General features: G+C 42.2%; 3 protein-coding genes across 4 annotated transcripts; 1 reads left to right on the forward strand and 2 right to left on the reverse strand.

The window, feature by feature from the left end:
* Window positions 1-6,718: 6,718 nt before the first annotated feature.
* vma21 (vacuolar ATPase assembly factor VMA21) lies at window positions 6,719-8,286 on the forward strand. The gene is made up of 3 exons (XM_056296242.1): window positions 6,719-6,875; window positions 7,157-7,266; window positions 7,433-8,286. The coding sequence occupies exons 1-3, from the start codon at window positions 6,814-6,816 to the stop codon at window positions 7,570-7,572; spliced, it is 312 nt and encodes a 103-aa protein (XP_056152217.1). The 5' UTR covers window positions 6,719-6,813; the 3' UTR covers window positions 7,573-8,286.
* A 4,703-nt stretch (window positions 8,287-12,989) lies between these two features.
* LOC130126625 (gap junction alpha-3 protein-like) lies at window positions 12,990-15,797 on the reverse strand. Its single transcript, XM_056296230.1, has 2 exons — window positions 15,491-15,797; window positions 12,990-14,387 (listed from the first exon to the last, which is right to left on the reverse strand). The coding sequence occupies exon 2, from the start codon at window positions 14,366-14,368 to the stop codon at window positions 13,298-13,300; it is 1,071 nt and encodes a 356-aa protein (XP_056152205.1). The 5' UTR covers window positions 14,369-14,387; window positions 15,491-15,797; the 3' UTR covers window positions 12,990-13,297.
* A 1,460-nt stretch (window positions 15,798-17,257) lies between these two features.
* On the reverse strand, window positions 17,258-19,518 carry LOC130113355 (gap junction beta-1 protein-like). Of its 2 annotated transcripts, none has more exons than XM_056280951.1 (2): window positions 19,492-19,518; window positions 17,258-18,507 (listed from the first exon to the last, which is right to left on the reverse strand). In XM_056280951.1, exon 2 carries the CDS (start codon window positions 18,491-18,493, stop codon window positions 17,666-17,668), a length of 828 nt encoding a protein of 275 aa, XP_056136926.1. In that variant the 5' UTR covers window positions 18,494-18,507; window positions 19,492-19,518; the 3' UTR covers window positions 17,258-17,665. The 2 variants fall into 2 exon arrangements, with proteins under 2 accessions (XP_056136926.1, XP_056136919.1); XM_056280944.1 differs by lacking the exon at window positions 19,492-19,518 and adding an exon at window positions 18,816-18,922.
* Window positions 19,519-24,473: the final 4,955 nt, after the last annotated feature.

The raw sequence follows: 24,473 nt of genomic DNA on the forward strand, positions 1-24,473 counted from the left end.
CTGAGAGCTGTGAATGTTTCCTCAACGGTTTTTTTGGGGGGGGGGGGTGGACATGCATCTCTGATGGTCTGTGAATTTAACTTCCGGTAGTCAATGCATAGCCTGATCGAGCCATTCTTTTTCCACACCAATACTATGGGCGACGCAAAAGGGCTCTCTGACTCCTGCATCAAGCAATTACTTGAGGTGTTGCTTGACTGCATCCCTGTCACTGGTATGGATAAGCCTCGGCCTCTCTTTGAAAGGTGTCTCATCATGCAGTCTGATGGTCACACCATAGCAGTGAAACATCACATGTGGTCATCAAGAGTTAAAACTTCAGGAATATACTTTAGCTTAGCAGTGATGCACTCTTTCCATTGTTCTGTGATGGGTGAATCATCAAGGTTGAACTTGAGATTGTCACTGTCAGGCTTATTGTGACACGGAACATGCTGATCAGGTCCAAGTGGTGTGATGTGTTGAAGTGTACACACTTGGGCAACAATGCATTTTGGCTGTAGTGTGACACTATGTTTACTCAGATTATGCAGGACAACAGTTACCTTGCTGGTAGCTTTAGAGGGAATTCAATCAGGGCAGCCTCAAGGAACAAGCTACCAGGCAACTTCAATTCAATTCAATTCAATTCAATTCAATTCAATTCAATGTATTGTCTTTAAAAACAATGTGCAGGCACATGTTAAAAAATGAAATGAGGGCTGTGGCTTCACCAAACAGTGCAAGACAGACACAGACAAACACAGCAAACACAATATAAGATATACACACATGAAGACCAAAAGCTAAAATAAGTTAAAAAAGAACTGGAGTAAAAAATGTTTAAAAATATCTACAGACATTCAGTGGGTAGCCAGGTTCAGGTGGGCAACAGCTTGTGGAAAGAAGCTGTTTTTGAGCCTGGTAGTGTGGGCTCTGAGGCTCTTGTAGCGTCTCCCAGAGTGCAGGGGGGAGAACAGTCCATGGTTGGGGTGGGTGGGATCTCTGCTGATGCTCAGACCCCTTCGAAGGCAGCGTTTTTGATAAATGTCTTTTATGGCTGGGAGCTGGGTACCGGTGATATGCTGGGCCGCCTTGACGATCCGCTGCAGAGCTTTCTGGTCTACTGAGGTGCAGTTGCCGTACCACACTGAGATGCAGATGGTCAGGATGCTCTCTATGGTGCAGTGGTAGAAGTTGGTGAGAATTTTGGCGGGCAGACGGGCGCTCCTCAGCTTCCTCAAGAAATGCAGGCGTTGTTGGGCCTTTTTCACAAGGGCCTGGGTGTTTAATGTCCACGAAAGGTCCTCGCTGATGTGGACTCCAAGGAATTTAAAGCTGGAAACACGCTCCACTTCCACCCCACTGATGTGTATGGGGGAGTGGCTGCAGCTTCTAGACCTCCTGAAGTCCACAATCAGCTCCTTTGTCTTCTGCACATTAAGGACAAGATTGTTGGTAGTACACAATGATGTGAGGTGCTCAATCTCGTCTCTGTAGGCCGTCTCGTTATTGTTGGTGATACGGCCAATGACTGTGGTGTCATCTGCAAACTTAACTATAACATTTGAAGGGTGAGTTGGCAGGCAGTCGTGGGTAAAGAGGGAGAAAAGGAGGGGGCTCAGAACACAGCCTTGAGGGGCACCTGTGCTGAGGGTCAGGGTGGAGGAGGTGTGGTCACCTAACCTAACAGACTGAGGTCTGTTGGTCAGGAAGTCCAGGATCCAGTTACAGAGAGAGGGGCTGAGGCCAAGGGAGAGGAGTTTGGTGGTTAGTTTGGCGGGGATGATAGTGTTGAAGGCAGAGCTGTAATCTATAAACAGCATCTGGATTTATGTGTTGTTAAGTTCAAGGTGGGTCAGAGCAAAGTGCAGAGCAGTGGCAGTGGTGTCCCCCCTAGACCTTTTGGGACGGTAGGCGAACTGATGTGGGTCGAATGTGGGGGGGATAATGTTTTTGATGTGAGCCAGAACCAGTCTCTCAAAGCACTTCATGGCAATGGGGGTGAGTGCTATGGGTCGGTAGTCATTCAGACATGTGGATGTTGGTTTCTTGGAGACAGGAATGAAAGAGGTGGTCTTAAAGCATGCCGGGACTTTAGATTGGGACAGTGAGAGGTTAAATACAGGTGTGAAGACCTCAGCCAGCTGGTCGGCACATTCCCGGTAGACCCAACCCGGAATGCCGTCTGGTCCGGCAGCCTTCTGTGTGTTCACTCTGCGCAGTGATTCTCTGACCTCTGCAACTGATAGAGTGAGCACCTGGTTTTCTGGGTGGCTGGGGATTTTTGTGGCTGGGTCAGTATTGTCCTTGTCGAAGCGGGCATAGAAATGATTTAGCTTGTCTGGCAGGGAGGCATCATGGACAGCGGGACTGCGATTAGAGCTTTTGTAGTCTGTGATAGACTGAATGCCTTGCCACATTCGCCAGGGGATCAGAGTTATTGTGAAAGTGGTCCTCTATTCGTAGGGAATATTTATGTTTGGCTGTTCTGATGCCTTTTTTGAGGTTGGATCTGGCTGCGCTGTAGGCCTCACAGTTACCTGACTTGAACGCTGCATCCCGGACTCTCAGCAGCTGCCGGACCTCACTGGTCCGGCAGGTGATGATTAGCGAGCAGCAGTATGGTTTCATGCCACGAAAGAGCACCACAGATGCGATGTTTGCTTTGAGAATGTTGATTGAGAAGTATAGAGAAGGCCAGAAACAGTTGCATTGTGTCTTTGTAGATTTAGAGAAAGCTTATGACAGAGTGCCGAGAGAGGAGGTGTGGTATTGTATGAGGAAGTCAGGAGTTGCAGAGAAGTATGTAGGAGTGGTGCAGGATACGTATGAGGGAAGTGTGACAATGGTGAGGTGTGCGGTTGGAATGACAGATGGGTTCAAGGTGGAGGTGGGATTACATTAAGGATCAGCTCTGAGCCCTTTCTTGTTTGCAATGGTGATGGACAGGTTGACGGACAAGATCAGGCAGGAGTCTCCATGGACAATGATGTTCGCAGATGACATTGTGATCTGTAGCGAGAGTAGGGTGCAGGTTGAGGAGAGCCTGGAGAGGTGGAGGTATGGACTGGAGAGAAGAGGAATGAAAGTCAGTAGGAGCAAGACGGAATACCTATGCGTGAATGAGAGGGAGGACAGTGGAATGGTCAGGATGCAAGGAGTGGAGGTGACAAAGGCATTTGAGTTTAAATACTTGGGTCAACTGTCCAAAGTAACGGGGAGTGCAGTAGAGAGGTGAAAAAGAGAGTGCAGGCAGGGTGGAGTGGGTGGAGAAGAGTGTCAGGAGTGATTTGCGACAGAAGGGTACCAGCAAGAGTTAAAGGGAAAGTTTACAAGATGGTTGTGAGACCAGCTATGTTATATGGTTTGGAGACAGTGACACTGACGAAAAGACAGGAGGCGGAGCTGGAGGTGGCAGAGTTGAAGATGCTAAGATTTTCACTGGGAGTAACGAAGAAGGACAGGATTAGGAACGATTATATTAGAGGGACCGCTCAGGTTGGACGGTTTGGAGACAAAGCAAGAGAGGCAAGATTGAGATGGATTGGACATGTGTGGAGGAGAGATGCTGGGTATATTGGGAGAAGGATGCTGAATATGGAGCTGCCAGGGAAGAGGAGAAGAGGAAGGCCAAAGAGGAGGTTTATGGATGTGGTGAGGGAAGACATGCAGGTGGCTGGTGTGACAGAGGAAGACGCAGAAGACAGGAAGAAATGGAAACGGATGATCCGCTGTAGCGACCCCTAACGGGAGCAGCCAAAAGTAGTAGTAGTAGTAGTAGATAATAAGCACTCTTCCCCCCGGGTGCTCCGGTTTCCTCCCACAGTCCGAAGACATGTAGGTCAGGTGAATCGGCCATATTATATTGTCTCTAGGTGTGAATGTGTTGGCCCTGTGATGGACTGGCGGCCTGTCCAGGGTGTCCCCCTCCCCCCACCTGCCGCCCAATGACTGCTGGGATAGGCTCCAGCATCCCACAACCCTAAGTAGGATAAGCAGCTTGGATAATGGATGTATAATAAGCACTCAAAGTAACGTTTTTTGGATACTCTAAATTGCCCAGAAGTACAAATCCTGTAGTGTGATGGGCCAGCATGTCTATCTCCCTTTTGCCCAATGCTTGTGTAACCCCCTTTTTTTCTGGCTATACCGTGTAGAAATCACACCGGTCCTCTGAATTCAGGGTAGCTGCTGCAGGCCCATTTATTTTTGGCACAACTCAATTCTGTCAAAATCAAAATGAACATATTGTGGTCATAGTGTCAGCCCTGTGAGTGGTGATGAATAGAGGAGGATTCGTCGTTGCTGCCTTGAAAAGTTGTTTGTGCTCTATAGGACAACATGCCAACTCTGTCGCCGTCGTAGGACGAAGGGACAGAGATGTTACTACGTATTGCGCTTGACCACAACCGTCACCACTAGGCGGCGCAAAGCGAAAGATGCCAGGTTTGAATATGGGGGAGTACAAGAGAAACTCAATATATAAAGAATAATAACTTAATATATTTTGCCGAACTTCAAAAAGTTTTTAACATGCAATTCTTATCTCTGTTACACATGCTGGGAAGGGCGTCAGACTGCTTAATTCCTGAGTTGGATGAAGTGGATATTGAGAATGAATGAACGAATGACTGAACGAATGGATGAATGAATCAAAGTAATCATTATTTCATGACACTCTCTTCAGCAGAATCAACAATTTGAAAAATAAACAAAATGTCTCAATAATACAACAGAATGTATTGGGCCAAGGGCGAAAAAAGGTGTAAAACGGATTTGTCTGGATAGTCATTTTATTTAGGGCCTGCAGTTCCTGGGCAGAGGAAGTGGCTTCTGTGTTCATGTTATCACGACGTTCTGATGAGGAGATGCAGGCTGGGGGGATATAATCGTGTGATGTTCTGCGTTTGAGTCCAGCTCACTATAGCTTTGTGTCATCCCGTCCTTCTCCCCATCGTCTCTGTTTTTCTTCATTGAGCAACAGCCAAAAAAAAAACAAAAAAAAAGAAAAGAAAAAAGAAAAAGAAAAAGAAAAAGAAAGAAACTACTACAAAATGATTTCAGTGATTCAACCACACTAGGCTGTTAAGTTGATCTGCCGTGACAGCTGTCTGAGTCTGCATAAGAAATAATGTCCTACACTTTCGGACATGTAACTACTTGTGGGTGAAATTGGAGCAGAATGTGAAATGCTTACTTTTAACAAAGGCCGCTGAATAGGAGTCTGTTTGACCAGTCCCTATTGAGACCCTCTTTAAATAAAATGGATTGAGAAACCTGCTGAGCATGGGACCTAGTGAGAACGAAGCCAATTGGAGCAGAAAGTGCCACTCCTCAATTCACAGTCTGGGAGATTTCAACCATCAGAAACACAGCCAGTGCCCAGAGACAAAAATGTTGTACTTAGCATGAAATGGACTGAATGGCTCTGTTATATCAGCAATTAAAAACAAAAATAGCCCAGAGTTTTACATTATTCATTGATGCAGAGCGCCTAGGGAGCTACAGACTGCATTCTCACATGTAAGCCACTCCTGCAGCGTTACATAAAGAGAAAAACAGACAGCTTTTAAAAAAGTAAGAAAGGAAATCTAATTTGCACATTTTAACGTACTTTAGAGGAGTTTTACTGGACAGACAGATATGAATATAGGCATAGGTATATAATATATAACATGTAGTTGTGTGGTAGATGATAGATGGATAGTCAAGACCCTCGCATCGGATAAGGAACAACTCCCTAAAAAAAACAACAATTTAACAGGGAGAAAAAATAGGAAGAAACTGCAGGGTGAGCAACAGAGGAGGGATCTCTCTCCCAAGACCGACAGATGTGCAGTGGATGTTGTGTGTACAAAATAAAACACAATTTACCGCAGACAACATTTAAATGGGATAACAGAATTATAATGGAATTATAAAAATATATGAAGAATATGATAAGGAGGATGCCAAGTAGTGTCCAGATGCCACCGGAACAGCCCAGGACCTGAGCCATGTGACCACCATGATATATAGTGTATACTTTTGGTATATAAGATAATATAGTGTAATATTGTGTGAGTATATAGTATTGTATATGGGCATGGTGGGCTATGGAGTTGTGGTATGGTATATGGTATAGTGTATGGGCAATATAGTATATAAGCAATATGGTATAATATATGGCCGTAGGTTGTCAATTATTCAACCATAACAAAACGCTGTCTAGTAGTGACATACCTGTTGTGCATACATGCTTGCCTCCCATGAATGTACTGTTTGTTGTTCCATTTATTTCTTCTGTTTTTTTTTTCTTTTTTGTTCTTGGTTTTGTTTTCTTCTTTTTTGTGTGTGTTTGTGAGTGATGTATGCAAGTGCTAGAAGCTGCTGCTGACCTGAGTCATGGACCTTGTGTGCATAGGCACACCTGGCCAATGAAGTTGATAGTGATTCTGATTCTGATGAGACATGGATAAGATGTGGTTTCTGATCCAACTATATTTGTGCATCTATCTTTAATGAACGGTGTTGAGTTCTTGGCAGATAACAGAAAGAAAGAAACACAGACAAATACCAATGGGTGTCACGGTAGATTCTAAACATGATCAGAAAACAAAAACGGAACGGCCGTAGTTTCGCCTGTTTCATTGGTAGGTCGACACGGTAAGGGCACTTTTAGACTCCTGAACAGTAGGCGGCGACCAAGCGCTCGTCAGGTGACTGCCACGTGATTAAAACACGGAAGTGGAGACAGAGTGCGCTCAAACCCACAATCTCTCATATTGACGCACCCTTATATTTATTGTAATTTCCGATTCGGACGTCGCCTTGCCTCTCATCAACACAGCAATGGACGGCTCTGTCAGAACATCGCTGAACGCAGCTTCTGCGCCAGCACCTGATTTCAGGGGGTGAGAAAACGAACCTGTAACTTAAGCTAAATACTTAGCCACCGTAAGCTACCTAGCCAGAGTCTTAACATTCTTTGCCTGGCTTTGTTTACAGTTGAGTTTAGCCCATTCTGAAACTGATAACTAGCCACACGTTTTAGGTTGTCTGTGTGTGATCTAAACGTTTGAATCTTTCCCTCCCACGTTTCATACAATGGCAATGGTCTTAATGTTAGTAAAACTCTTGCTTCCCTTTTTTTTCTGTTCCACACTGATTTGAACGAACTTGTCTTCTTCCTCAGAAACGAGAGCTCCTTGGTTTCTGCACTGAAGACTTTGCTGTTCTTTACCATCTTAATGGTAACACTGCCTATAGGATTATACTTTGCTTCAAAGGCATATATCTTTGAGGGTAAGGTTTGGCCTGGCTTTCTCTTTTGTTTTGCATTTATGATTGGAGAACATACCAAGTTGCATAGTCTCCCCTTAACTTTCACCCAAAAAAATACTATTAATTAATATTTGGGATTTTACACTTAACATCCTCACAGCTGACAGCTGCGTGTTTCCTTTCCCAGGGTCAATGAAGATGTCAAGTACTGATAGCTACTTCTACGCTGCCATTGTTGCAGTGCTCGCAGTCCACGTGGTTTTGGCTTTGTTTGTTTATGTGGCTTGGAACGAAGGTACGCCAAAAGGAAAGGGTAAACATGACTAAGGCATGCCCTTTCAACAACTCGCAGCACAAAAAGGAGAGACTTGGGCATGGATCCACAGCCCTGACCACAGGCTCCAGCCCCAACCGTAGCACCATCTACCAACCAGACAGTTCGGGATCTGGTGGGTGCTTGGGGTTTAAACTAAGGTCAATGCCTGTAGCTACTTTGTATTTCCAGGGACAGAGGAGTAGAGGGTACTGGGTGTCTGTTTTCTCTTGCTTCAGTTATGCCAGTTACGTTTTTAGTTGTAAGTCTGGTGTTGTTTTCTTTTTTGCTCCTGAAATGTGATAGCTACATTTATTGACAGAGAACCGCTCCTCTTAAGAGAGTTGGTCATAAAATGGGATTTGCTACATGCTGTACTTTTACCGAACGGTAATATTAATTCATGTAGGGATCCATCATCTGTTTGTTCAAATTTTGGGTGTGTGTGTGTGTGTATACTTTGAATACATGGTATTCGCTTGTGCATGTTGTCTTATGATTAAAATGATTTGATTCATTCAGGTCAGAATAACTGCAATTATTGTTGTCACATTCTTTTCAAAATAATCCTGTTTGTTAATGCGAGGATGTAAATGTTTGATTATAAATGTGCGCTGCAGATAAAAATGCTGACATTGTCAAGAAGTCACATAATTTTATTTCATGTAACAAGCAAAGAGCAAAATATGATCTGTCACTTTGTTCAATTAAATAGAAAATGAACTAGATTGGGATGCTGTTTCTTGAATGTTACGCTCATAAAAATACAAGGACACAAATGCATTTGTAGTGCAACTTCGTCTCAGCTAAATGTTCATTTATCCTAGTTAACAAAGGTCTTGATATATGTTTAACAAAATCAAATGACTAAAATGCAAAAAAAAATTAATTTGAGCAAATTGATTGGTAAAACTGAAGAAAATTAAAATTTTTAAAAATTCAAACCCTATGTGTAATAAAATTTGTGAGTGCCAATCATAAAACCAAATATGTGCACAGCTATGTGTTTGTGCCTTTTTGTGCAATAGGAATTTTCTCTCAAATCCTTCTGGTAAATGGAGGCTTGCCCAGTGTGTCCTGTAGTAAATTCAGAGCTGAATCCGTACCAGCTTATGTGTGCTTGTGTGAGAGAGACCGTGTCCAGTATGGTGCACTTGTTTCTCAATGCAGAGCCGCAGTCAAATCAGATTCCTTGGCTGAGAACCCATATGATTACCTTTACACCAACAAATGTACACCATTTCCAAATTTGTGAAAGGGCAAATTTTGCTTATGGTGTTTTGACATTTATCCAGCTTTGTGTCTGGCTTTCTGGCCTTTATAGCTCACTAACAGTTTGATAACACTCTCAATTTGATAAAAAAAATGGGATTGCATGTGCTAATTTCTGTTACATGGATGAAAGATTAGCTAAACACTACTTGTTAACTATCCGGTTTTACAAATTATGCATAGTATAAAATGTACAAAACAGTTAAGCATAACAACTGATCAAATAGCAGTTAGACTCTATAGACCCACTCCTGGTATTTATCTCTTGAGTGGACCAGGCCCATAAATATTGCAACCTCATTGACTGATTTTATTCTTTCTCAGCCAGCACATCCCTGCAGTGCAATATAAATCTGTCACTGGCTCAGCAATCAATCGACTGAAGAACAGCATTAAACTGGGGATCAACTGTATTTATGCAACTTTGCTATCTTATCTGTTGGATCCTTGCTGCCGCTGATAGGAATGGCATTACAAATGCCAAATATGCCACCTGGCCATTCCACTGGATGCTTTATTTCCCTTGCTGGATCTACTTTATAAAGCCACCAGATGGCGAATTTGCAGTAGCAGCCTCTGGAGGAGCCTCGGCTTTTTCTGAGAACATGAGCTGAGGAGGGAGGGGGCAGTAGAGGACCGCACTTCAGCTGCTGCAAAATGGGATTTGACATCACACCGCAAAGGGCCGAACATTATAATAGAACAACCAAACTATTAACATAACATGACAGTTCCCTAACCTTTAATCACACAATACAAAGAGATCACAGATATTATCACGCTGCTCCAGTGTTTACTGTTATTTTTCAGAATTACCCATTCATGTGCTTTAGAGAAACTAGTTATGAGCCTGCAAAAAAGAAAGAAAGAAAGAAAGAAAGAAATAACAAGAATGCATGAGGGATTAAAATGATTTTTGACTAATTTCACTTCCGGTTTGTGGAAAACTACCTGGCTGACTAGCAAACTACAAGTATTTCCTTCATTAAAATGGATTTGTACGCTACCAGCTATGTGTCATTGGCATGCAGTAGTGAATAAATACACTTCTTGTACAAGTCATTACAGCTGCACCACTAAGATGTTTTCCAAAGGAGTTGAATCAAGTGCAAATGGACTTGGTATATATCCGTGAAGACGTTTCGCCTCTCATCCAAGAGGCTTCCTCAGTTCATGCCTTTCTGACGAGACCAAGCTAGTCTGAATGTTTTGTATTGTACTGTATTTTTGCAGGCTGTTGTGTGAGGCAGCTTGAAAGCGGGTTGACATTTCTAATTACGCGGTGTTTGGCACTATAGGCTTACACAACTATTGCCAACAAGTACTAAAATATGTACTAAAATATTTATGCTTCCGATATCTCAAAGTCTAATACTCACTCATGGTTGCTTTGGGCAGACTAAAATGACTCCTAGTTCAGGATAAATCCAACAGGCTTTGGAAGAAGCAAACAAACAAACAAACAAATCTCCAGAAAAAACAGAGATATTCCTACCAAAACAAAACAAAACAAATGGACTCAACTAAAAGTAGAAATCATGTTAGGTCACACCCTACCTGGAAGCTGGTACACTACTGTAATCATTCATGCCAGCAGACTAGATGAACACTGGCAATTTGTAGTCTTAGTATATTGTTCATCCTTCAGTATTCTATCACTCATTAATTCATTCTCTATGCTAATCCAATTCAGGGTCACCGGGAGGCTGAACCCCATCCTAGTATTATATTATATTATTTTATTATGATTCTTTTTTATTCTTTTCATTATGTACCTTTTCAATCATTCAAATATGACTGTCTTCAGTTAAAAGATAAAAATAAAGCCTTTTGTCCACCATGTCACCAAGATAATGCTCAAAGCACAAACCCATTTTTGTGTTAAACATATAGTATATGAGTCGGCTATGTTAATGTCATAACTACGTAGACTACTGCAATGATGAGGTAAGTAGCTGAACCGACCATACAAGCTCGATTCAAATTTCAAAGCATGAGTTTGAGCAACTATGAGTTTGAGCTAACTTGTGAGGATTTACATTTTGAGATACAAGGCCACATACGGCCCTGAAAGAGGAAAGACACAACATGAGAAATGTAGACAAATTATCATCTGGCCAAATTCTCAACTTGGTTCATTGAACATTTTGCTGGTAGGACAGAATGCATACTAATTTCAATACTACTTACTGTCAAGCTATGAAGTCTTAACAGGTTTATTTTGATTTATCTTTGTTTTTAAACTTAAATTAGGCTTGTAATTTAGACAATTCTGCTTGTAGTTGCAAGAGGCAAACTTTAAAAAAAACGACAACTTTAAAATCTTGTAGGCATCTGAGCAGCATTGGCATTATGAAACCAAATCTTTGGTAAAAAACTTGTTCATGATATTGCGTTATGCAAAGTAATGTATAAGACACACATGAACTCAGTTATCACCATCATCACATTTTCAAATCTCCATCTGCGGGGGGGGGGGGGGCACCAAATTTATGAGAGGAGCTAAGTTGGAATCATTTTACAATAAAAATAAACTGAATAAATAAATAATGCTCCCCACTCATTCCATGTTTGTGTCATGTTACATCAGTGTCTAAAGGGGCACGTGACCATCTGTTAAGTTAAGGCCCAATGACAGGTTTGACAATTTTGTAGCTTTTAATTAAAAACTTTTCTTTTTTTTTTGAGCACAAACTCCAAATTTCTTCTGCAGGCTTGTGTTTCATTCAAGTTATTATGAATGAAAGGTGATATGCTGCTGTTCCTGTGATAGAATACGTTACAGGAAATTGTGAACATACCAATCCAAACTAGTGAGACAGTTTCCTTGACATGAACATCCTATCTCATTCTCTCGCAAGGTTTTCATACCACGGGTGCCCACCTGCTGTGTTTCGCTGGCATGCACGAGTACAAGATATGCAGGACATGCAGACGGCAGAGGCTTTATACATAGCATGTTTATTTCTGCTCAAGCACTGTGGTCGTAAACGGGGTTTAAATGGTTTTCTTTTGCACATGCACTTTTTGTTAATTTTACCCTGTATGTAGTTGATCCCGGCGCACTTAACATGGCTGCGCTCTCAACATACGTACTAAGGATGTGGCTGTCGTGCTACCCTGCTATATACCGCAGTCATTGTGCATGTTCTTACAACTACCACTGTCAGCTCTAACACAATCAATGGGAGTTTTTTTTCCCCCCCTCACTGCTTATTTGTTTGAACATGTAGAAGATGTGTTTATATCGTATCGACACAACTAGAATACTTAATTTGTAGGTTCCTGGGGCTTAAGACAAGTCAAGACATGTTTATTTATGCACTGCCTTTAACAAACAGGATTGTCACAAAGTGCTTCGAAGGAAAGAAAGGACACCAGAACAAATAAGACAAGGTTAAATCAAGCAGTGATTTATACTCTTGTGATTAAAAAAAAGAAAAGAAGATACAGTACATGTAGGCAACTTCACAGGCCTTTTCGATCACTCTCGAGCCGTGTCCTTAGCTATAGCATTTCATGACTTCTCCAGTGTGTTGCTGCCGGTATTGCACAGTGTTGCATGTCTTCACGTCTCAGCAGGCAAACTGTGCCACTGTGTGACTGTGAAAAGGATAAGGAAGTTAAATTTAACTATTTGTCATATCTGGTTTCCTCAAACGAGGTCAGAGAGCCAGAACTGTCCTAATATCTGCTTGTTTTTGGTTTTTGTTTTTTTTCCCGCCACAAAACGCTGTATACATAGTTGGTATGCAGTTCATCCAGTGAAAGTTCATATCCAGCTCGAGTCCATTTAACATTTTAATCTGAAAGTGGTTACTTTTAAATTACAGTATTTTATGCTTTATCGGTCAAATATCTATTGTCCAATTACTCAAACATGAAGAAGAAATGCTAAATCTACCAATGCACCTGTATATTAGAAATTGATATCTGTCAAGTGAATTCTGTGATTTAAAAACCATTTAAAAAAAAAAAAAAAAAAAAAAAACAGTCAAGAAAAAAAGCACTCACGATGGAATAATGAGGAGGGAACATAAGGCTGATAACCTGTTACATCAATACAACTTCAGATGTTGAGACTCAGAGATTAAAAATACTGTGATGATGCCATTAGTATCATAATACATTAGTAATACAGTCCAATATGTGATTTCGATTAAGATGTAAAGACACTAATTTGCCCCTGCAGCTTGATGTCCGACTATCTGTGAAGCATGAGTCTATTGAACAGATCCAAGGCATTAAAGATGTTATTGTGAAACAAAATAAGTCAAGTAGTATTTTAGAACTACTCCGTTTATTTGTGTGCCCTATAAATGTCATCCCTCTTTAAGTTTGAAGGGAATAATAAAACCTCTGCCAGCTTACAGGGCAGATGCACTCGAGCATGTCTGAACTCTTCAGAGCAACAGACGACCCCCTCGCAGCAATTTAAGACGCCTCAGAGAAAAATATAAAACCCCCTCAGATCTTCAGATCATCTATTCTAGTCTTGTTGTTGCTGTGTTTGGCATTGCGATTGGGCCGACCCTGGGTCGGTGACCCAGGGGCCGATCCCGCTCCCTTCTTTCCTTTCAGGTCACATTCCTCAGGCTTGCTGCTGCTCCTTTCCACCGCCAAGTTGTCCTTATTTTGTTTGTAAGCCGCCTTACTGTGGTAGGGATGGAAAGAGGAGTCCGTCTCCTCAGACAGAGGGGAGATGTTGTAGCCAGGCACGGGTGGGTAGGTGGGTTGGACTTGGTGGAAGTAGTCATCGTAACCGGGTGCGTATGGCACCGCAGTCTCACTGGGCTCCTTGGTGATGGACCCTTTGGAGAGAATCTGTCTTCTGAAGGTGATGCCCTGGCGACACTTGGTGAAGCCCAAGTGGTAGACCTCAATGAGATTCAGGAGCAGTGACACGCTTGCCACTCCCAACATAAAGATGATGAAGATAGTTTTCTCCGTGGGACGGGATATATAGCAGTTCACCACATTCGGGCAAGGGTGTCTGTCACATGTGTACATTGGTTTCAGCTCGAAGCCGTACAAAAAGTATTGGGCCACGATGAAGCCCACCTCAAACAGGGTTTTAAAGACGACATTAAAGACGTAGGTGCGTAAGAGCTCTCCCTGAAGGCGAACGCGGCCCTTGTCATCCCTCACCAGGGGCTTCTTGTGCTTGGCCTCCACGATGAGCGCCTGCTTTTCAGTGTTGTGTGCCTTCTCTTTCTCCTGCTGCTTCTCCTCCATTCGCACCAGGTGGAGGATATGCCCCAGGTATATCAATGTGGGTGTCGACACAAAGATGATCTGCAGCACCCAAAAGCGGACGTGTGAGATGGGGAAGGTGATGTCGTAGCACACGTTCTCGCAACCAGGCTGCTTGGTGTCACAGGTGAAGCCTGACTGCTCATCGCCCCACACCTTCTCAGTGGCAGCACTCAGAATCAGGATGCGGAAGATGAAGAGGACAGTGAGCCACACTTTCCCCACCACGGTGGAGTGCTCCTGGGCTTTTTCCAGGAGCTTCCCCAGCAGATTCCAGTCCCCCATGGTCAAATGAGTTCAGTGGCTAGAAAGAGATTAAAAAAAAGGAAAGAATTAAGCAGCTTGTTGACCTCCTCTTAACCTTCTCTGAATTCAGTTTGTGAACCAAAATAATGTCATAAGCTGGATTTGTGAAATGTCAAAACTCATTCCAAGGTTGAATTTTTTTTTCAAAATTGACTAGAAGTGGTCGCGCTTCTGCCGTGAAGCTTGCTCTTCCTTACTCTTACGTGATCGGCAAAATGAGTCTCTGGGGAGCCAAGCCGCTGCCAGAGTGTTACTTCACAACCTGGGGCTTCACTGCCAGTCAGGTTGGGATCGTTTCCACACGGATAGAGACCGGAATATATTTGCATTAGGAGGGTATATATTTGGTATGTGCGGACAGGGAGCTTACAAGTTTGAGTCACTGTGAGTAAAGCAGTGGCCTTCATGCCAGAGGTCATTGAAACGTGATCCACATGAGGTGAAAGAAAACTCCTTCCAGGCTTGGTGGAGGTGGGAATTAGAAATAGTTGAGTTATGACAGGATTGTAAGTTACTCTAACACTTTATACCTTATAAATAAACTGGGATGTAGTATACAGTAAAGATACAGTAAATATAGTGTAAGCAAATGTATGGGAGCAAAAACTCTATTGTCTGCTACAAAGAAATCATAAAAAAATGCATAAAACAGATGGAATTCATTAAAATATGCTATTTAGTGGACTATCAATTGCTGATTGGACTGTGAGTCATACTATGATTTGAAAACAAAGAGAATATTTAGGCTATTAAACATAAAAATATGGAATCTCCCAAGACAAAAGGCAATGCTACACTGAACCCTTAAGACACTGAATATTTACTATGGATATAAACAACTATATTAATATGGAAAATGAAATGACTGCCACACAAGGGAATATCATACATGATCTTAACTTCTAAAACAACCCCAGATCACACAGTATTTTGAACAATGAAATATATTGGGCTTTGGCAGCAACAACTGTCTGTATTGTGTTTGTATTTATCATCATTATTTTTGATTCTATTATACTTGGTCTCAACTCTTTGATACAAAGAGAAGACCCATGTTCACTTAGAAACCCATGGAAGAAACACAGGAACTGGCTAACCCACCTTGTCAGCTTACACGTCCCCGGTGGTGGAGCGCTATGTGTCTGTGAGGGTCCATGAGGACCCCTCCTTCACTCCCAGGCCTCAGTGTGAGGCCAATCTTCGGGCCCCCAGAAATGCCCTTGAATGGTCAGGGAAAATGGACTCCTGCTAGCCACAAGTCCTCCGTTCCACACCGGCAAACCCACTGACTTGGTCCTCAGTGTCCTGATTCGGAGTATCCAGGATCCCGGCCCCGGGGTCTTCCACTGACCACAACACTGTCAACCTGCTGGACACACTCACGCACAAATCTGGCTCGCCCTCCCTGTACCCCCTCCCCTCTGAGGTTAAATTTGGCATAGGGCACGCTCTCTAATGTAAACTGTCAAAGCTTTTCCACTTGCTAGTTACAGTGAGTGACACGGCAGCTGGCCAATAAGGATGTCTACCAAGCATGTCTGGCCCCAAGTGCTACTGTGTGGTCTAAATATAGAGCGAGGGTCTCTCCTATCGTGGGGGGCATGACTTGGAGATGAGAAGTCGTTGGGGCCTTCAAGCTACAAATCACAGGGATGGCATAGAGGTAAGTGAATGAGGGGTTGTCTGCTCCAACACGATGAAACGTATAGCGATTCAAAATGCTAAATAGATAACGGACATGGCGAACATTAAAACTACTCCCCTTACGACACATTTCTTTCCCTTATTCATTTAACACAGCCTATTTAAAACGAGACCTGTTGAAAGGTGTTACCGCCGTAAATTGAATAAGCCATTCTATAATTGTTTAATAGTTTTGAGTCAGTATATATTTGGGAAGTTATCAGGTGGTTTATTTTTAATAATCAATAATTTACATATATACACAACTTATGGAGCTCGTTTTAATACGTTTTAAATGGATCGTTTACCTGGAGGGGAACTGATACACGTAAATTCAAGCACGTGTACAAGATAACCCTATAAATGAGTTAAAAAGGCAAATTAGCACAACGATTACTTCATGACTCCTGCCGAGAGGACGTTAAAAACACAGTCTCTGAAATCACGGACAAGTGAAACTTTGCACTAGAGAGGAAAACGGGCAGAACGGGAGACTTTTCCAACGTCTGGTGTGTCTGCTCAGAATATCCAATATATTTTAAGAGTTGTGACGTAAATCTTTGTTTTGCCCAAAACAAATATAACCTCATCGCAGAAGCTGAAGACAAATATACGATTTACAAACTAATTCAAAGAATGGTTTCAACCTCTAATGGGATGAAGTAAGGACAGGGCTTATGGTGAGGATTTTGGAAAATGCTAAAAGCGTTTTGGCAGATGACTTGAGGGAAGGAATAAGAACAAATGGATCCGTTTCATTATTTCAGGAAACAGACTTGGAAGGAGTCCACACTAAGCTTTTAAATAGTTCACTGAAATTTACAACTCGAGATGAGAACATGCTTTTTATCCCACTGTTCCACATAACCTATTGCGTAATCGCTAAACCTGTTTGTTCAACAATTTCCAGTAGTGTAAAAAAAGGAAGGCGTGAGTGGAATTGAGTTTTGTTTATAGTCAAGTTTTTTTTGGTAGTATTGTCGAATCCCTTCTCTGTTCAGGATAGAGTTTCACCATGTTTATTGGGGCTCGTGTTGGCACCTCCTGTTATGACAATAACTCAGATGCAGTGCGCTCATAAAGTCAAAGGAAGTTACAGTCATCTGCATGCAACATGATCCGATGACTGACATTGTCCCATAAAAATCAAATGGCTTCGTTTTAAACTTATAGATATTCCTCAAACAATAAACTGTTTCTCCGCTTTGCACCCGATTTGATCATGGACGGGAATATAATTTGTGAGCTACTTGTGACGCTTTCGGATCACAATGCAAAAGTTCCCCTTTCCGTCCAGCATGTCACATTTGTTCAAGACTCTTCCCTTTATCAACCCAACTTCAAATTCAATTTCTTTCAAACAATTTCCAATAGCAAGTACTGGTTGGGTCAGTAGAATAAAAGTAAAGATGAACGAATCAACTAACAAATGACTGAATGGCACATGAATTCATAATGAGCAAAAGGTATAAATACATCCAAATTGAGCAAATATACAGTATATCTAAAATTAATGAAGAGCGACGGTATGACAGCATGCTCCGTGGACATGACTGTTGGATTAGTTTCACCCAAAATGGAAAAGTCAGTGTCTCAGAAAGCAGAACACCTCTCGTTTCTCTCAGCTGGGCTTTTTTTGGTCACAGTGAACTTAGATTTGAGAGAATGGTCTGCTATCAGCTGATTGATCTCATTCTGCTTGTAGGAAGACAACCTCTGAGTTATCCAAGCCACTTTGGACTCCTCCTCAGAGCCGTGTAAGCACCGTATGCAGGCCCGGCCTATGAGGTATATCACCTCAGCCAGGTTGAGCAGCACACACACCCCAGACACTGCGAGCATGAACACAGTGAATATGGTCTTCTCAGTGGGTCTGGAGACAAAACAATCCACTGTGTTGGGGCATGGGTAGGAATCACATTTCACCAGACGCACCATTTTAAAGTCAGGATAGATCAAGTAGAAGATGTAGAGGAAGGCCACCTCAAAGATAATTCTGAAGATAATGCTGATCATGTATGTCCACCACAGAGCTCCCACGATCCGGAACTTCTGGTTCTTGATGAGCTCTAGTTCCTTAGGGCTGCCACGGCCTGTCCTCTTCAGGATCTTCTTGTCAATGTGGCGTCGGTGCGCCACATGCATGGCCACCAGCAGGGCGGGGGTGGAGACTAGAATGAGCTGGAGCGCCCAAAGACGGATGTGAGAGATGGGAAAGAACTGGTCATAGCAGACGCTGTTGCATCCAGGCTGCTGGGTGTTGCAGGTAAAGCCCGACTTTTCATCTCCCCAAACACTCTCGGCAGCAACCACCAGGACCAGGATACGGAAAATAAAGATGACGGAGAGCCAAATCCGCCCAATGCCAGTAGAATGCCTGTTTACGCCGCTGATCACAGCATAAAAGGATCCCCAGTTCATTTTTGCTTCCAGGTCTGGAAGAACAACAGTAAAATGTTACGATGAGGGAGCGGGCTAAGCTACATCGAAATCTGGAGCGGTTAGGCGTTACAATCAATAAGTGAAAACATGCTCATTTCTGAAAAGAAGCATCATTCAGGAAAAATATAATACAAACTGTAACTATCGAATCTGTCGCTTGGTAGTCTTTTCTCGATGATAAAACGTCACACTTGCAGCTATGGTTTGGCATTCACTGAATAATATGAAGGCTATTGCTATTGCCATTTCACACTACAATTTAACATGGTAATTCTTTAAAAGTCAAAGAATTGCAACGTACGTTTTTAAGCCGTTTACCAGGCTCAGCTGGCGGTGTAAGCGGCATAAGCTGCCCCAGGTCCAAAAATGACCATCTTCAGGTATAGCCTGTACATCTAGCTGGATTTGTCTCAGTAAGAAAACCGGATGAGAATTATCAAGCCGTCTGCCGGTGGTATAAAAGCCAGGGCGATGGCCTACGACCATGCATCGTCATAAGGCGTAAGAGACGGAAGCCAATTGTGAAACATTCGCCAAACCACGTGTTCTGCTCACCCTGTATTAATACTGTACTCCAAAACTACCTACAGTTCAGTTGCAGACAGACTGACAGCCAGCTAGTTCCTCCAAAGGACTGCCAAGACATGCATCTCATTAGGACAAACTTTTTTTCTCTCTCCCTGTGACAAAGTTGCGTAGGGGTTTATTGTTCATGAGCAACCCAGCAGAGTTATTTGTTTAAACGGAAATAGCTATCCATCTGGGGTATATTTCTTTATTAAGTAGCTATTTCACCAAATTAGTCTCAAGCAATGCAGTTATAATTTACACAGCAGCATGCAAAGCATTCCTCAAGTCATCTTTGGCACACCCGCCACCACTCACACCAGCCACTGCACCGACTGCATTGCTCACTGAACGTTAGTACAAGATAGCAGAACTGACTGAAGGATAACAGATAACAGGATGGAGTTTACCTTCGGCTGTGGTGGTACACAAAAATGTGTACAAAATGGGTGAAAATTAATTAAAATATTGTGCTTTTTAGCAAACCAAAAGGCTGGATTGAGAACACCATGCGTTTGAAAAATGCTAATCATTCCTCCACCACTTGCCACTGCCCTGCACCGTAGCGGTCATATGCTCTTATATAAACTATTTACATACAATGGCATCCTTTATTTGGCTGCAACAAGACTCTTTAGAATTCAGATCAAACGCCTCGATTTCCGCCTACCCCCCAGCAAAAGAATGAATCTGTGTGGACACAAAAGGCCTTAGCTTGCCACATTATTTATTGTGCTTGGCAGGGCAGGGAAGTGAAGGGTGTTTTTGACCTGAACCATAGAGAAAGCAAGGTCTAACTGATATCGAACTGACAGTCAGTTAGATGTTTGCAGAATCATTCTGCAAAGACACAAGCCCTGTAGATTACAGCAAAAATTGCTGCAATTGAGAATGAATCCAGTCTAATTGAAACGAACAGTTATAGGATGGATTTTAGTGAGACAAACTAAATGATACATACATCTCTTTCAGGTGCTCTTGTAAAATAATTGGACTCATCACAAAAAAAAAAGGTTATACTATAATACTATGGTATGGAACAGAAAATCAACGAATAGTGTGATACAAGCATCGCACTGATCTTAAAAAAATTCTTGTAATTCAAAACTGCATTATTAACCACAACCAGATAGAAAAATTAACTAATTCTCAGTGTGTCCTGCCACCACAGCAAGTGTTCAATAACTAATGTTTAACAAGAAATCATCAAGCCAAAACTGGTTTTATCTTGATCTTGCTTTACTCTGCAATCCTCTTCTTAAGTATCATTTCAGTTCAAGTCAGTATAAATCAAACAGAGTGCATGGGAGCAGAATATATTGTTGTACTTCCACTGTGACCAACATTATGATAGTAATTCAAAAATCTAGATTATTCAGTTGAGCAAATACTTTTGCAGAGCACCGATTTCAAAATTAGGTTTAAGGGGGGAGCAGCTCTGCTAGCACAGAGAGAAGGCAAATAATGTAAGGTAAAATATAAAATATATGGGCGGCATGACTCAGGAGGGAGTGGGTCGTCTAGTAATCAGAAGGTTGCTGGCTCGATCCCTGGCTCCTCCAGAGAGCGTGTCAAAGTGTCATTGAGCAAGACACTGAAACCCAAGTGCTCCTGATGAGCAGGTTGGTGCCTTGCATGGCAGCCTCCATCAGCGTAAGAATGTGTGTGAATGGAAGAATGTGAGGCATACATTGTAAAGCGCTTTGCGTGGTCGGTGGACTAGAGAAGTGCTGTATAAATGCAGTCCATTTACCATTTACAACCAAGCAAAGTTAAAGGCATATCACAAGGGGAATCACAAATTCTGAAGGACACATGAAGACGCAAACAGTCAACCATAGACGTCAACATCTGCACCGACTGCTGTCAGTAATTCCCTCTAGCGTTGTCAAATCATCAGATTTCAGTCAACTCTGTGCAAACTCCTCCAACTAACAGAAATAACAATTTACAGTATGAAGACAGAAAACTAATGACGGGAAAGCACAATGCTGGTATTTGTTGTAAGGCATCAGATGACCTACAGCAGTTCACTGTGCCATGAGCATTTCTGCGTCATTTTTGACAAGGTAGTGGGAGGGCTTGGGTGGCCTGGTAATTCCTTGAATGAAATAAACCTCATTTATATTCTCCCTGTGACAGCAAAATTCTCAACTAACTATAAAGGAAACGAGACATTTTCAAATACAGATAACATGCTGTTTATTGGTCTAGGGCATGGATAATTCCAAGAAAATAAACAACATATGAACATAAATATAAAGCTGTTTATCAACAGCAGAGAAACCAAACATAACAGAAGGCAAAGAATCTAAATAAACTGGTACTGTATGACTGCCACATGTCTGATAATAATGACATGGAGAACATTAGCTTTAGGAGAATCTGTAAGATTCTTAAATGCAATATTATATGTGAACACAAACATGTTCCTTATTCTCAATCAGTACAAACTTCTCAAACTGTGCTGCCTTCACTTAAACACATGGGGGTTAAATTGAAAATGACACTCAGTCCCTCTTGAATTATAAAATTTCTGACTTTTCAGTGTGCTAAAAAAACAAAAACAAAAAACACAACAGAAGCTTTTAAGCATCTAACATTTAAAACAAACGCCACTGCACTTAAGACTTGCAAGCTGACATCACCAAAACCTGCTCATACTCAAAATCAAATGATCAATCCAATGCTGTAATGTATGGATGTTTCATGTGCCCCATATCATGGCTGATGTTTTGGGTTTTGAAACAGAACTTGTGGCTAGGCCAGTTGTCAGACAATTGAGACAAAACAGGCTGACAATGTTCAGGGAGCTGTATAAGCATAGTAATAACTTCACCAACCACAGTCCCTTTATTCACAATTACTTCCTACTTTGGAGGTAGCACGAGATGAGGCGTTTCTCCCTAGCAGATTCCTGCTCTTTCATTTGATGTCGGGCCGTGCCTGAGAAAGCAAAGCACATGATTCTGAATGAGAATGACAGTTGCTGAATGGCCATACAGACTTTGCTGCCATCTAGATGAACAGTTTGAACACTTCCAAAACTCAAGCTACTTACTGCTTTTTATCCTGCCAACATTTTTGAGTCTGCTATAATTTGCGTGTCCATTCTGAGCCAGTCTGAAAGACAATCCTGCACCTCTCCTGAAATTAAATAATCCACATATTACAGTGGTACAGTTTTTGTGTTACTTTGCCAAAAGGAACTATTCATGAGGGTTAAACATTTCACTTCAAAGCATCTATAAATATCTATATATATATATAAAATGTCCATGTTAAGTGTTTGCTAGTCATACATGTTATGTGATGATATGAACCTCAACATGTCAATAGATATGCGAGTGGTGTTGTAAAATTCTATTGCAAGCCATTAATCGCTCCCCTTCATCCTATTTTGATCCCCACAACTAAACAGACGTACCTCGTGGCGCTCATGTTGCCTTTCTCTAAGAACAACTCAACGGTTAAATTGAGCCCCTGTGGGAAAACCCTTGAATAGAGTGTCCTGTCGGCCACCATAGTTCTAAACCAGTCCACTGCTTCCTTAGACCAATCCTTCCCATTCGCCGGAGTCACCTGGGGGGGAGGATACAGACACACGATATTATCCACTGTGATAATTCATTTCCTTTATCACAAAACTTTAGACAGGACTGTGACTAATGATATAGATAAAAGCCAATTATCCTGGCTAAACTCCCAGAGTGTAACGCAACAGGCTAATAACCATTTCAGAATTTGCGTATACTCAAGACAGAAAGGCGGCGAAATAATCTGGAGTTCTCTATCCCAAAGCCTTTACCTCTTTACTAATGGGTGCATTAAGGCTACGTGCAGACTGACAGCTCAAATCTGATTTTTGGCATATCTAGATTGTAATCTGATTGCGTTTATAAAAAAACCCCACACACACACACACACACACACACACACACACACACACACACACACACACAGGACCCAATTTTTGCAGGTTATATTAGAGCATTGCCTCACAGCAAAAAGGTTCTGGGTTCGAGCCCTGGGGTAGTCAAGTCAAGTCAATTTTATTTGTGTAGCCCAACATCACAAATTTGCCTCAGTGAGCTTAACAGCAACACAACATCCTGTCCTTAGACCCTCTCATCGGATAAGGAACAACTCCTTAAAAAAAAAACCTTTAACAGGGAGAAAAAACAGGAAGAAACCTCAGGAAGAGCAACAGAGGAGGGATCTCTCACCCAAGACGGACAACGTGCAATGGATGTTGTGTTTACAGAATTTACAGAATTTACAAAAATTTATGAAGAATATGATAGGGGTCGTCCCGGGTCGTCCTCTGTGTGGAGTTTGCATGTTCTCCCCGTGTCTGCATGGGTTTCCTCTGGGTGCTCCGGTTCCTCCCACAGTCCAAAGACATGTAGGTCAGGTGAATCAGCCATACTAAATTGCACCTAGGTGTGAATGTGTGTGTGTGTATGTCGGCCCTGTGTGATGGCCTGGTGGCCTGTCCAGGGTGTCTCCTCGCCTGCCGCCCAATGACTGCTGGGATAGGCTCCAGCATCCCTGCGACCCTGAGAGCAGGATAGGCGGTTTGCATAATGGATGGATGGACATTTAAATCACGTTTCTATGTGGTTTGAAATGCAATTCAAATAGCATTTCTAGATATGTGTCTCAGTCTGGCTAATCAAATTGAATTTCAAACTGTCTTTTACAGCAATCGCAATGTAATCTTGCATAGCCAGATTTGGTCGAGTTCAATGAGCTTGATGAAATGGAGATCTGGCAATGCAAAATTACTCATTAAGAAAAGGAGACAAACTGAGCAAAGAATAGGAAACCCCAAATTCTCTCCAATCATGAGGCTACAAATAGTTAATAAATGATTGATTGATGTAACATGCAACATGCACAGTGACGCAGGCTGTGACTGCAGCACAAAATGTGGCTGCACATTTCCCACTAATGCTGTCTGGCAGGATGGAGGAGTTCTACACCACCACTAGACATTGCCAAGGTGAGAAAATACATCTCCATTTTTCATAGCCTGTAGTTTGCATTTGTAGGTCCAGTTAGTGCTCATACCCACACCTACATTGTTACCTCACCAACAATACAGTTATGTTAGCGATGCCTGAAAACACAATTCTGACCTGACCACTTGCAAATAACAACATGAACAGTCAGTCCTAAAGATTGGATTTGAGAAACTAATCAGATTTGTCTATGGTCTACCCACAGTAATAAAAGAGAAACAAAGGATCGATTTTGACTCAAATGCAAATTATGGGACAAACATTTATTTGACACCTGTATGTACCCACTCACATTTGCCAGTGAGACCTGCACAGCCTGGAGTGGGAGAACAGTAATTTCTGGGGTCAGCCCCTTGATTTTCCAAAGA

Source organism: Lampris incognitus, chromosome 1, assembly GCF_029633865.1.
Source record: "Lampris incognitus isolate fLamInc1 chromosome 1, fLamInc1.hap2, whole genome shotgun sequence".
Classification (NCBI taxonomy): domain Eukaryota; kingdom Metazoa; phylum Chordata; class Actinopteri; order Lampriformes; family Lampridae; genus Lampris; species Lampris incognitus.

Excerpts from the sequence above, each read along its gene's own strand:
- LOC130113355 (XM_056280951.1), bottom strand. The coding sequence starts at position 18,493 with ATGAACTGGGGATCCTTTTATGCTGTGATCAGCGGCGTAAACAGGCAT.
- vma21 (XM_056296242.1), top strand. The coding sequence starts at position 6,814 with ATGGACGGCTCTGTCAGAACATCGCTGAACGCAGCTTCTGCGCCAGCA. Across the intron at positions 6,876-7,156 it reads CCAGCACCTGATTTCAGGGG|AAACGAGAGCTCCTTGGTTT; the intron begins GTGAGAAAACGA and ends CTTCTTCCTCAG. Across the intron at positions 7,267-7,432 it reads AAAGGCATATATCTTTGAGG|GGTCAATGAAGATGTCAAGT; the intron begins GTAAGGTTTGGC and ends TTCCTTTCCCAG.
- LOC130126625 (XM_056296230.1), bottom strand. The coding sequence starts at position 14,368 with ATGGGGGACTGGAATCTGCTGGGGAAGCTCCTGGAAAAAGCCCAGGAG.